The sequence below is a fragment of the Leptonychotes weddellii genome, chromosome 8 (genome assembly GCF_054177405.1).
Source record: "Leptonychotes weddellii isolate Sample4059 chromosome 8, ASM5417740v2, whole genome shotgun sequence".
NCBI classification, from domain to species: Eukaryota; Metazoa; Chordata; class Mammalia; order Carnivora; family Phocidae; genus Leptonychotes; species Leptonychotes weddellii.
In genome coordinates this window covers 17,279,689-17,293,743 of record NC_138376.1, presented here as the reverse complement: position 1 = coordinate 17,293,743, position 14,055 = coordinate 17,279,689, and the positions used below count along the sequence as shown (strand labels likewise).

Below are 14,055 nucleotides of genomic sequence, written 5' to 3'. Positions count from 1 at the left end.
CAAGGATAAATTCAAAGAACTTCTTTTTTTTTCCGAAAGTGCTGTCTGGAGCCTATTGTGTAAATGTAGGTGTTTTGTAAAATAATCTTAAAATTGTACTTTGACATGTTTTTGGTCAGATTGTATCAGGCTTAATTCGTTTTGTTTTGTTTTTCATTTGAAAATGACTTTAGTATTGATTAATTCCATAATTGCCATATTCTGACATTAAGAGCTGCATATCAGTGCAGTAATATACTTTGGGGTATAGGCAGCTTCTTTGCTTCTTCTTTGTCTATCCTTGTCAATTAAGATTTCTTTTCTTGACTCACAAATCCTCTGATGCTTTTAGCCAGAAATTAGTCTTATAAAGCTATTTTTGAGTACAGTTTATATGAAATAAAAATATCTGGCTTTGGTAATAACTTTTCCAAGCTGACCTCATTCTAGCAAGATATTTTTCAGTCCTTTTATTTTATTAGACTATGCACTTTTTCTGAAATATTTTGTAACACTTAACTTTATTGTATTTTTGCCATTTAAAAGGTTGGTGTAGTTGGTCTGTAATTAAGTTGCAAATTTAAAACCACTGTTAGTTTTGTAATTCAAAATATAGTTATTTTTGTCCTAGTGCATGTCATTCCACCTGCAGCTATACCTGGAATCCCATTGATCTTCTAGCTACGACTCATTTCTTCATAGTTCACAAATGAAGAATGTGAAATTCAGTGAATGCAGTTACTAGTCCTATTGGAGGATGAATCTCATTTCACCAAAATTAAATTGTATTTACTCTAAAATGATGATACAAGTTGATGATGCACTCTGGAGTTGGAAGACCTCCTCACTTAAGACTCCAAACTGGCTTATTCAGCTAAATTCTAGGTTACTGCTCTTTACTTTGTTCTCCACTAAGGGGTGTGATTTTTTAAATGTTGAAAGATGACCATTCTAACTACCGGCAAATATCTCTGTTTTAGGAAGATATAACATGAAAATTTTTTAAAAATATATATGAAGGAAGAGACTGGTTGTTTCTTCCTATATTGTTTTGTTTATTCTCTTCTGGCCTACAAATACATTTCTTTTTTTTTTTTTTTAAAGATTTTATTTATTGTCAGAGAGAGAGAAAGAGAAAGAGAGAGTACAAGCAGAGGGAGCGGCAGAGGGAGAAGCAGGCTCCCCGCGGAGCAGGGAGCCCGATGCGGGACTCGATCCCAGGACTCTGGGATCATGACCTGAGCCGAAGGCAGACGCTTAACGACTGAGCCACCCAGGTGTCCCTACAAATACATTTCTGGAGGCTTGCTTTCACGATGATTTTCATCAACAAATATTATTAAGAGATTTTTTTTTCCATTTATACTAGTTCCTGTAATACTGTAAGTGTTTCAATCAGAGCACACTATGATAATCAGAAATCTAATTTCATTATAATAAAATATCAAACAAAAGGATTTTAGAAAAAATAAATTTAAGTTGACAATATCAGTAATAGTTCATGATGTATTTTCTCTTTAGAAACCACATTTTCAAGTTCTACCCACTGAAAAGAACTAGAAAAAACAACCAATGTAGTAGCAATGAGTCTCTTGAGCCTGGATTATGTTCTCTAAGTACCATTCATTTCCCATCCCCCTTCCTTACTAAAAGGTACCCAGGTTCCTAAAAGAAATGACTCACTACAAATCTGGGTAAGGAAATGTACAAGACCAGCTTGAAATACTTCTTCCTACCAGAAAATAAAGAGGCTATTAAAGATTTTAGGAGTCATAGGAATCAGAAATAAACTGGAAAGGGTTCCCACTGTCCAAGAATAAGACAATTCAAATATCAAAAAAAAAAAAAAAAAGTCACTGCAAAGGATTAAAACACAAAAATTTCAATATTCATACATTTATAGTAATTTTAAAAATTCATTGGTTATCTTTGCAGGGTGCTAAAAACCAACTCATTATTCTGATAACTTAGAAATAAGGAAAGAGACACATATCTAGACTTCTTATATGAATATGACCTCAAGGCAACAAAATAATTGAAGCTAATAAATGCAGAAGGAATGGTAGATTAGAATATTGCCATTTTGCATTCCCTAATGAAATAATGAATCTAGGCTGAAATCATTTGTAATAAGGCTAGTGGGGAATCTCATAAGGGATATAAGACTGACAAAACTTGATCCTATTGATAAATCTAAACATCACTAAAAGAGTGACAACCAGACATCATGTATCTCCTGATGGGATGGATGTCCTGGGAAGTGTACAGCATGACTTACATAATATTATTGCTGTACCTTCCCATCCCTACCACAAAAAGAAAATGATCCTCTTGAAGATAAATCTGATTGAGTCTCAGATCAAACTAACTGCTTAATAGAAAATACAGGGGCTAGAGAAATGTTACATGACACCAGGCGATAGCATAGATGTAGCAAAATCTTGATAACTATTGAATCTGGGAGATATATAGGTAGGTATTCATTGTACTACTCTTTCTACTTTTGAGTTTGTTTTAAAGTTTTAATAATAAAAATAAACCTTGCCAAAGGGCATAAAAGAACTTGAATAAATAAAAACATTCAAAATGTCTCTAATTGCATGTGAAGATGCAATATTGTAAAAATATAAATTCTACCCAAATTAGTTTCTATAGTCAATGAAAACCCAACCAAAATTCCACTCAGATTTTTTTAGAATTCTGCATGCTAATTTAAGTTTATCTGAAAAGACAATGTGAAAAAAATAGCCCAAAAATAAAATGTTGAAAATGAAGAAAAATGGGGGGACTTTTCCCATGGTAAATTGAACTTTGGTCCCAATTCATCTGTTCTTGTATCCATGCCTACTCATCCTTCTTTCTAAAGGTATAACATCCCCCTGTTGACCTTGAGTCTTACTTTGGCTAAAAAGGTGTTAGTCGAAGTGATGCAGGCAGGGGTTTGAAATGTGGTTGCACACTTGAGTGTATGCTCTTGCATTTCTGCTATCACTGTGAGAAAAACACGCCCTAGCAAGCCCACTAGTCACAGGAGGATGAAAGACACATGGAGCAGAGCATCTCTATAGCTGGGTGGTAAGGGGTAGGGCCTCTCTGGCTATTCTCACTCAAAGCAGAGCTGGCCAGTCCATCCCAGTCTACATTAGCCCAGCCACAGACAAGCCCCAGATCCATGAGATAACATGCTTGTTGTTGTAGAGCAGTGACATTTTCTGGTTCTTTCTTAAGTAGTATTACTGTGATTATAGCCAACTAAAACAAAGCTATAATGAAAACTGATTTTGACACAGTAATAGATAAATGTATGCATAGAGCTAAGTGTATATTAGATCTTAGTAGATGATAAAGATGGCATTTAAAATCAACAGGTAATGATAATGATATATCTGATCAATAAATGATGTTTTGAAAACTGGCTATTCCTGTGGGAAAAAATTTTTGGTAAGTGACAAATAACCCACTGTTCTAGATACCCACCAGTTTGAACTGTTAGAAAGTGTGTGTGTGTGTGTGTGTGTGTGTGCGTGTATTTGTACATAAGTGTGGGGATTGGGAGCTATACCTCTCAAGTCCATGGGAGCGGGTAGGAGGAGCTAGGTCTAAATAGCTCATAGAGTTAGGAGCACCAAGAACCCACTGACAACTTCTTGATACTAAGTGACCTCTGGCAAATTAAACTCAGGAGGAAAACAGATTCCACGTGGCGTCATTGGTGAATGTGGCATGATACCTCCATCTGCTTTGCCCACAGCTCTGCCACTAGAGCAGACCTTCAACATGCCTTGTAAGAATTACCTTTCCAGGGTGACTAACAGGAGGCAAGTAATAAAGAAGAATTATCTCATTTATTTTACTATTCCTCTGGTGGGAATAATGGGGTAGTTTAAGAAACAACAACAACATTGTGGGCTGAGAATTTTGGGATTCACTTATAGGGCTGATTTCAGCCCCCTTGGAAATTACCACTCACCTCCCCCCACACAATGTAAGAATTTATGACAAACATGTAAAACTGAATGCTAAGCCTATTGATTTTAGTATCTGTATAACTTCTTTGGGAGAAGGAAGGCTATTCATCACCACCTTGGCTGAAAATTTCCTTTTGCTTATTTACATGCTATTTTAAAGTTAAAGCAAATCCCATTTCCAAAGTCATTAAAGTCAAGCTTCGCAAAGCGAACTCAGGGATCAAAGAAAACTACAGTGCTAAGAATGCTATCATATAAGTTCTCTCCAAAGAGACTGCCTACCAGCTTAAATCAGAATTTGGTTTTGTTTCTGATCCTTGGGAAGAAATAATAGCTTGGTCCCTTCAAAAAGGCAAAATGTGTCACCTCTTTAGAGAAGGGAGACATTTTGAGTGAAGGGATTAGTAATAACTTTTACTTGCCTCCCCTTTCTATAAAAGCTGAGCATCACTGAAGAAAGAGGGAAGATATGTTGGGTGAAATTAATCATTCTTCAAGGGAATGGCTTCGCATGAAGAGCAAATGTGACTCTGGATTGGTGCCATCATGGTACCTTTTCCATCTCAAAGTAGAGCAGAGGGGGTGGTGAACCCCAGCAGGCTGTGTGTGCTATAGGCATGTTAGGAATCACTTCCCATCTCTGGGAGTTGGGAAATGGTAGAGCGCAGAAAAGAATGGCATTTCTAGAGTCTGTGCTTTGTGTTTTTCCTTTGGAAGGGTCCAAAGCCACTGTCTTCCTAAAATGGTTTAATACAGCCAATCTGAAGGCCCGCCTTTGCACCCATTAACTCTGGAATGAAATGAATCCAAGAAACACAGGCAAGGAGTTCCTCAACAATTGGGTCCATTTCGTTCCTTGCAAACATATTGTATTACATTACAGCTCAGACCAGCTTGGGAAGTTTATTTGATTTTTGCTAATTTACTAGTTTTGCTGATTAAGGACTTTTCAGGTACTTAAATACCTTCAGGAGACAGACTATTATTCATAAAGCAATTCTACAAAGAACATGTCAGAGATTCTTTACTTAGTACATATCCTCAAAGGGAGCCCGTGCCCTTGTTCGCATGCTTATTATTTTTTTTTCTTTTTTGCAAAGAAAACTGTTGTTTGATCTTATAGCTATCAACCTGGTTTTATTTGTTTTTATTTATTTATTTTTAATGGCAAGAATTTCTAATGTTGTAGAACATCATAGAAGCTTCCCAGCTGGCATCTACTTCTTGTTTCTCTTATTGCACTAGATAGGATACCAATCTTGTGTAGGTTCTGATTTTAAAAATAAAAAAACTTATCCTGACTGAATCAGAATATCCAAGTTTTAGCCCCAGCTTGTTTCCTCATTTTCTATATGACCTTGAGAAATTTATCTAACACCACAGAGTCTGTTTTCTCTCTTGAAATGTGAGGCTCATAATTCTCTCTCTGACTCTCAGAGTGATGGTCATCAATTCAATTCAGCACACATTCATTGAACATTAACTAGGTGCCTGGCACCATGCTTGGCTGAATGAGAGAAGAATCCTGCTTTCTGAAATACACAGTGCAGAGATGCTGGCTTTGAGCATTCTTTGAAGAGTATAAACAACTACACACAGAAGGAATCACACACTGCATGAATTGGCCAATGAATGTGATTCTGGACTAGACCCTCTCAACTCTGCTCCTTCCAGAGCATTTCCTGAACAGCTTTGGACCTTGACTCTGGGGTCATCTACATGCCATTGGAAAGAATGTCTACTGTGAGCTCTCTGAGCTCCCTTCTGATTGCAGTGCCATACTGAATAATACTAACTTGGTGTGAAAAGGATGACTGAACCTTGAATGTTTCAGACACTTGCAAGAGTGATATATGCTGTTTTATTAAATAGAAGTTTTAAATAAATAAGGGCTTAAAATTTTCACATAAGCTTTTTTAAGACTTCATAAAAATTCAATTAACCAACTATCTGATTGTTATTTTGTGCAAATACTATTCTAGGGGCTGGAGAGGGTACAAAGATAAGCCACTGACCCATCATCTCTCTCCATCCCCTGGCTAGGCCAGGTGACCCTATTATATATTCTTATTGTGCTGTGAATTATTTTAATACTTTTTACAATTGTAATTCATGTTTATTAGTAATTCATTTGTGAAATCTTTGTGGAAGCTCTAGGAGGGCAAACATTATCTTTTTCACTGCCATATTCCCAGTGCCTAATTCAATGCTGACCCTTAATATTTGTGGATGAATAAGTAATATTGTCGTACTACCCATGAGTACACATGTTGTCATGGGGGGAGATATACCATCAATATTTGTGGATTGATGAATGGCTCTAGTCTGAGGGTATAAATTCTGGCCTGAGCACAAGGGTCTTCAAAAGAGAGGGGTATTGGTCATTGTTACCTGATGCATTACTCCATTCTGTACTGAAGGGTCTAAAAGACCATGTATAATTACAAAGCAAATAGTGTAGAAATTAATGTCATATAAAATACAAGCTGGTTGTATTTATTTACGGTCTATTAAAGGTATCAAGATATGGAAACACTGATTTTTTTACATCAAATTTAATTGATTTCTTTGTTTAAAGGAAAATACAAAAGTCACAGTGAATAAAAAGTTAGAAGTACCAGATGCTAATTTGGTGTCAGATGCTAAGAGAGAGAAATCTACATACACTTGTGCCCACAAATTCACTCCCACACATACCATATATGTTCTTGACTTTTTTCAAGATGGTAAGGTGTGAGATTACATTTACAACTTATCTGTGATGGTAGGTGTAGTGAGCCTAAAAAGTATTTACTTAGAATTATTAAATCAATGCAGTAAACATTTATTAAACATTAAGTATGTACCAGGCACCGTGCTAGGGGCTGGGATACAAGGCTGAATGAGGTAAGGGGAAACCAGCAATGGGGAATGTGGGGGAAACAAATTAGGAAGAGAAGAAAGACCCCCTGAATATGATTGATGTCCAACCAAACAGAACAATCAAATACGGACCCAGAGTACTAGCACAGGTATGGGACAATCTTTCAGAATACACTATCTGGCACTAATGCTGGACTACCAATCTGGAACACTGTGAATTTAAACAAGGAAATATATTCCATAATCCAGACCTCCTGAGAGGTTAGAAAAATAAGAGGAATTCACAATAAATGCCCAACTCCTTCCTGCTACGTTTGTGGGTACAGTTTTCTTTCCAACACCAGAGAAGCCTGGTGACCCTATGGAATGGATTTGAAGCCTGGTTAGCACTATTAAATTAAAAAACTGACCAATAATTCTCGCTGCTTCCACCCCTGCCCTCACTAGTGTGGTATTGCTATTGATCCCCATTAATGATTTAGTGATTAAGGAGGATAAATTGCCTATGAATGCAAAGCAAGCTGAAGGGCTCCCAGGAACCCAGCTGAACATTCTTCTATCAATAAGTACTGTACATGTCTATAAAATTTTCAACCCAGTGTCCTAAGCCACCTTGGATTTCACTTCCACATCAAGTGTGCAGTATTTTCAGCATCTTGCTCAACTTGCTCTATTTTGTCAACCTCTGATTTCCTCTTTGTTATTTTTTCTACTTGGGCAACGGCTCTCTTTTTACCTGCTATCCAATTGCCAGACCGTATCTCTGTGAGTCCCTTGTTATGAATTAGCATAACAGCTGTCAGGATACAGTGTACTGGGGTGTGTGTGGGGTCCATCCCACAGATCCTCTTTTGGATTTTATGCCTTAATTTCTGGGCAGGGAAAACCACACAGTGAATGAAGTGAGGAGGTGATGTCTTTCTCCTATTTCATAAACATTCTCTCGGAGATCTCTGTGAGCATTCCTAAAAAAGATTTCACTATTTATTTTATTTTAGAGAGAGAGAGAGTGAGAGAGAGTGGGGGGAGGGGCAGAGGGAGAGGGAAAGAATCTCAAGCAGACTCTGCGCTGAGTTCAGAGCCCGATGCAAGTCTCAATCTCACAACTCTGAGATCATGATCTGAGCCGAAATCAAGAGTCAGACACTGAACTGACTGAGTCACCCAGGTGCCCCTCAGTGAGTATTAATATAAGAATATAAAAGGATCTTATCTTAAAAACTGGCACCAGAATTTTTCTGGAGGGAATGGTCTTGGAAAAGTGTGTAGTTCCCAAAAGTCTCATTGTTGGAGGAACCCAAACAGCAAAATAAAAAAGCTTGCTGAACTGCTCTGCATGAGAGAATAAAGACAGTCTGCTCCTAAGAGAGGATGCAAGAAGAGCATAGGAACAAGGAGGAATGAAAGGGTTTAGAGAAGAGGCAATAAGGTGGGGAGAGACCGGGATTGGGTTTAGGGAGGAGTTGGTGAAATTTTAAGCAAAGTATACTCTCCTATGTTTTGTCATTATTTTTTTGTGATTATTATGTAAACCAGTGGTTCTCTAAGTGTGGTCCCTGACCAGCAGCATCGGCATCTGCTGGGAACTGGTTAGAAATGCAATTCTCAGGCTCTATCAGAGCTACTCAATCTGAGGGTGCTGACCAGAAACACTTTCACAGGCCCTCCAGGCCATTCCGATGTGCTCCACGTTTGAGAAATGGAGTCAGTCTTGCCTCCTCTCACCCTCCACGCCAAATTGCAGCCAACGTCTAGCACATAGATGTTCTGTGTGACCTTTTTTGATGTTTCAGAGGCATAACTGCTGTGAGCACTGGGAGAAATTGGATTCTGAGAGGTGGAGATGACCATGAAGATATCCCCGAGGAATTTGTAGAGAAGTTGGGACACTCATAGACCAAAGAATTAGGGGGACGGTGGTGGTTTTCCCTGAGTTCTGGGGAGCAGGGAGGACCCACCTGCCATGTTCCTAGAATAAGCCCACTTCCCACCTCCAACTCTCAGTCCTTTTTTATCAAGCCTCCAACACTCCCCTCCTTGCTTCTGGTTCTCAACAGATGACTTTGCTTTTAACCTCACTGGGAAAAAGAGAATCACAAAATGGAAACAACCTTGTCCTCCTTCTACTGAATCTAGAAAAGCTGCACACTTCACCCATCTTCCATGTTGCTCTTGTCACAGTGGAAGGTGGACAGCCCCACCTATCAAGGGCTCTTCACCTGTTTCCTGAATTCCACCCACTCAAGGATTTCACTCCCTAAGTCAGTTCTTCTCAACCTTGGCTTTAAAAATCACCTGCAGACCTTTTTAAAAACCCCAAAGCCCAAGGGCGCCTGGGTGGCTCAGTCTGTTGAGTCTGACTCTAGATTTCGGCTCAGGTCATGATCTCAGGGTGGTGAGCTCAAGCTCCGTGTCTGGTTCTGCACTAGATGTGGAGCCTGCTTCAGATTCTCTCTCTACCTCTCCATCTGCCCCTCCCCCTCCCCCCGCTCACGCTCTCTCTCTCTCTCTAAAAAAGAAAACAAAACAGACAAACCCTAAAGCCCAGGCTACACACCAGATCAACCAGAATGTCTGAGACATAAGTAGTTAATACCTTGGGTGAATCTAATGTGCAGCCAAGGCTGTGGATCACTACCCTCTCTCTGGGAAGTAAACTCATCTTTTCCTGATTTGTCTCCATCTCCATAAAATTATGCCTACTCTAGTCTGTCTTTAAAAAATTCCTTGCCCTTCTTATCACCATCTCTGTTTTGCAGAAAGTCTTCTTGCAGAAGATGGCAATAGCTGTTATCTCCACGTTCTTACTTCCCATTACGCTGGAGCCCACGCCCATATCTCTGGCTTCTGTCTCCATCACTGTGGTAAAGCAATCTTTCCAAGTTCCCCAGTGACTTCCATATTTCCACAGTTTATGGCCACTTTCTTTCCCTATCCTATTTAACTCATCAGCAGCATTCCAAAGAACAAGTTGCTGTCTTCTTGCATCAATCATTTATCCAGCTCTGTGACACCATGGTCTTCTGATTTCCTTTAACTCCTTCTCTGTCTCCTTCTCCTTTGTCTAGACTCTAATTGTTGATGATACTAAATCCATGTTTGTTCTTTCTTTAAACTTCCCTGCTAGCTCCTGAAGGTGCCCGTATTTACATCCCAAGCTCAGCCATCTCCTTGGAGCTATAGATTCACTGATTCAAGGGGCTACTTGATATTTTCACTTGGAGATCCTACAGATATCACCAAATTAACATTTCTAAATGTAATTCTTAGTTCCACTCCTAGATCTTCTCCTCCACTTCCCCCAGTCTTCCTAGCTCTGAAAATGGCACCACCACCAACCTAGTTGGTCAGATACCAGCTATCTAGAGTTATTCTTGACTCTTCCCTCTTCTTCACCTCCCATGATCAACCCCTCTGCAATATCTGTTCTAAATCCAAAGTAGATCTCCAATTCATCCCCTCCTCCTCATCTCCACTGCCACCACCATAGTCCTGTCCATCTTCTTTGTCCTGGGCCACAGCTTCCAAACTGATCTATCTAGTTTTATTCTCACCTTTGTCCATTCAGTGATACTTAGGGGAGGGCCCTCTGCTCCTTTTCTGTAATGCAGCATCGAGTGCCAGGGCCATGTTTTCTCTACACTAGGCGACTCCTTCTGAACAGGGAAACCTGCAAGCTGCTCAATGGATACAACTGAAGACCAAGGCAGGGATCAGGTAGTAGAAAGACTATCCACCTCCTGAATGATTCTCCTATAAACTCAATGTCAGGCAACATCACTAATCATTTTTACCTCTGGAAAACTGGAAACATAAGTTGAAATGCATGTAGACACGTACCCCATGATATGTGATATAATCCTTTTTTGGGATTATACCAAATTTGGGGTAAACCATATCATTTTATAAATCCCTTAGCGTGCTGGATAGTTACATGAAATTATATGATTTTCTTTTTGTAATGCAAAGAAAGTCAATAAAGAATTCCTAGTTTATTTATTTTATAAATATGAATTTTTAAAATACAATTTTTTTACAATAGGCCATGTCCTAAGCACTCCTCTGTTTCATTCCTTTGCTAATTCTTTCTCTATTAGACCTCCAAATGCTGGTGTTCCTTAGGGCTTGATCCTATATCTTCTTTCCTCTCTATATTTTCTACCTAGGTGCAGATGACTCCCAAGTTTACAACCCTGATTCTCGTCTTCAGATTCACAGAGCAGAATACCTACTTGTCATTTCTGCTTAGGTATCCACAGTTATCTCCAACTTAACATTTTTAAAATCATAGTGTGTCTCTACATCTTCATTCCCTTCAGTCTTTCCCACCTCTGTAAATAGCACCACATCGCCTCAGTCACAGAATGCTTTATATCTGGTTGACAAGATTATTGTACACAGGAGTGCACCTTTGAATAGCACATGGCCCCATTAACATCTCCTATTACCATCAACCTTGGACATCTGTCTCAGAGATAGGATTATCAGGTACAAGATGATGGGGTGGTGAGTGGGGAGTATAGGATTAGCTCAGTGCCATCTGCCAACACCACTGGAACTGATAATTCAAAGAAAAGGTCAGTAGGATCCAGGTCTATGTTATATATGAGTAGACAACATTGTTGTTCACTTATTATCAACATGTAAGTGCAGCTCAATTCTGATTCAGATGCAACTCTCACGAGGAATGGACATTCAAAATCAGCAAAAAAATATAGGCTCATTTTGGAAGAGAGTGGAGAGCAATACACAGGAAGTAAGATGATGTGAGACATCTTCTGTCCTATGTCAGCTTTTATAAGTTTCATTACCTTATTTTTTAAGATCTAAAAGTGCACCCTCTTCCATTAATGCTGTTGCAATGTTTGCTTCTGCCTCTGGAACTGAAAATCAGCTCCATACCAAGTATGGAAGCAGTGGGCCGATAAAGAAGGGCAGAGATGAGGATGAGGGAAAAATACTGTGTGTGACTAAGTTTTTAAACTGAATTGAGAGAAATCCTAGGACTTGACCTATTTTATTTGAATATAAATAGATTAAGCTTCTGTAACAGACAGAAAGGAAGACTCAAAATAGCAGTAGAGATTAAGTTTTATTATGTTAAACTAAAGTTACATGTTTGTACATCCAGAGTTACGGCTTATTGCACCCACTCGGCATATACACAAATTTATGGGATTCTTTCAACATCCAGGCTTTCTGTTCTTGAATTAGGGAGGATAGGATCAACTTTATCCTATTTTTCTGAAACCAGATTATAGAACCTAAAAGTCTTGAAAGCCCATTTTGTTTACAGAGTAATAACATACACAGAAGTGACACCCTTAACACCTAGCTCCACAATTAACTAATTGTGCAACTTCAGGCATTCGTCCATTATTTCCTGGAATGAATTGTATAGCAGCATTAACTTAATATCCACAGGCTTTGTCCTCATATACATTAAGGACAAATTTCATATTTTTTTTTCTGTCTTTTAACCATGGGAAACAGTGTATATAGGAAAGGGACATATCTTCTAGAGTAATTCTGCTATCCCTCTAAAAAGAGATGCATTAGAAAAATATGAACTATTTTTTTTTTTTTAATGAGAAAAATGTTTGCTTCTTACCTTCACACCAAGGATTGAAGAGAATGTACGTGTCCGTTTCTGGGTTTCGGCTGGTGCGGAGTATGCCATAGGGGGTCCAGACAGCAACATACATACGGAATTTCCCCACAATGCACTCTGGAGAAGACTGGATGGATAGCCGGACAGACCTGTCCTCTCTCCTGACAACTTTGGCCCCCCACTTGCCTCTCTGCAGCTCCGGGACAACAGGAACTGGAATGTAGGTTCCCTTGTTCTCCTGAGGGTAGCGACCTTTGAGAAGAAAGAAGTGTCGAGCTGATTTCACAAACCATTTTTGTTCTCACTCTGTCATCTTGTAGCTGAAGGTTAAAATAATTAATTAGACCTGAAATCGTTAAGACTTGGGTTTGAATTTCATTTCTGCTACCATGTTGCTACGTGACATTAGTTGATTTTTTTCTTTGAAGTTCAGATTTGTCATGTCTAGATTAAAAAAGAAAGAATAACAATACAGGAATGTTCATTGGTTAGTTAATGAATTCAAATAAGATGTAGAAATCATAATCTGGGATGCAAAAACAAAATGGAGCTTATAGGGTACTGTGAAGTTATCATTCCCTGAAATTCTGCTCTCTAAAAGTTAGAATTGCTCTTTTAGGGGATAGGCAAATGTGTTTTTGCTTATTCTGAATACTACTTGTTATATTACCTATATTAGGATTGTATTTATAGGTTGTACATGTGACCATTTTCATAATCAACTGAAACACGTGTTTATTGCCAGTCTCATCAGGGATTTAGGCTTATAACTTGGGTAAGAATTCAGGCTCCAGAGGCAAGTTCTCTAGATTTGAATCTTGGCTCTGCTCCTCCCTTACCCTGGCAACTTCTGGCAAATTACTTGACCTTTACAAATCCCTATTTCTTTCTCTTTTTCTTCATCAGTAAATGAGGATAATAATATTACCTGAGGAGGAAATAAAATAACACATGTAAGATGCTTTGCCTATAATTTTTCATGCATAGCAAATTTTAGCTATTATTTCAATAGAAGATTAAGCAACAGGGAATTTTACCATATTTCCAGGCTTAGAACATTTTATGTATAAGTTATCTCAGGCTACATTTTATTTGTCTTTATTGCAGTCATTTTAGACCAAATTCTTTTTTAAAAAAAATTTTTATTGTTATGTTAATCACCATACATTACATCATTAGTTTTTGATGTAGTGTTCCATGATTCATTGTTTGTGCATAACACCCAGTGCTCCATGCAGAATGTGCCCTCTTTAATACCCATCACCAGGCTAACCCATCCTCCCACCCCCCTTCCCTCTAGAACCTTCAGTTTGTTTTTCAGAGACCATCGTCTCTCATGGTTAGTCTCCCCCTCTGATTCCCCCCCCTTCATTCTTCCCCTCCTGCTATCTTCTTTTTTTTTTCTTAACATATATTGCATTATTTGTTTCAGAGGTACAGATCTGAGATTCAACAGTCTTGCACAATTCACAGAGCTCACCATAGCACATACCCTCTCCAATGTCTACCACCCAGCGACCCCATCCCTCCCACCCCACCCCCCACTCCAGCAACCCTCAGTTTGTTTCCTGAGATTAAGAATTCCTCATATCAGTGAGTAGACCAAATTCTTAATTCATGGTGTTAACCTCAAAA

At 38.7% G+C, this 14,055-nt stretch overlaps 1 protein-coding gene across 2 annotated transcripts in view; it reads right to left on the bottom strand.

Annotated features, from left to right (window-relative positions):
* F13A1 (coagulation factor XIII A chain) overlaps positions 1-14,055 on the bottom strand; it is a 151,824-nt gene that overhangs the window by 90,422 nt on the left and 47,347 nt on the right. For both annotated transcript variants that reach the window (XM_081827727.1, XM_081827728.1), the window contains exon 4: positions 12,421-12,672. In XM_081827727.1, the coding sequence (XP_081683853.1) occupies positions 12,421-12,672 (252 nt within the window). The remainder of the gene's footprint in view (positions 1-12,420; positions 12,673-14,055) is intronic.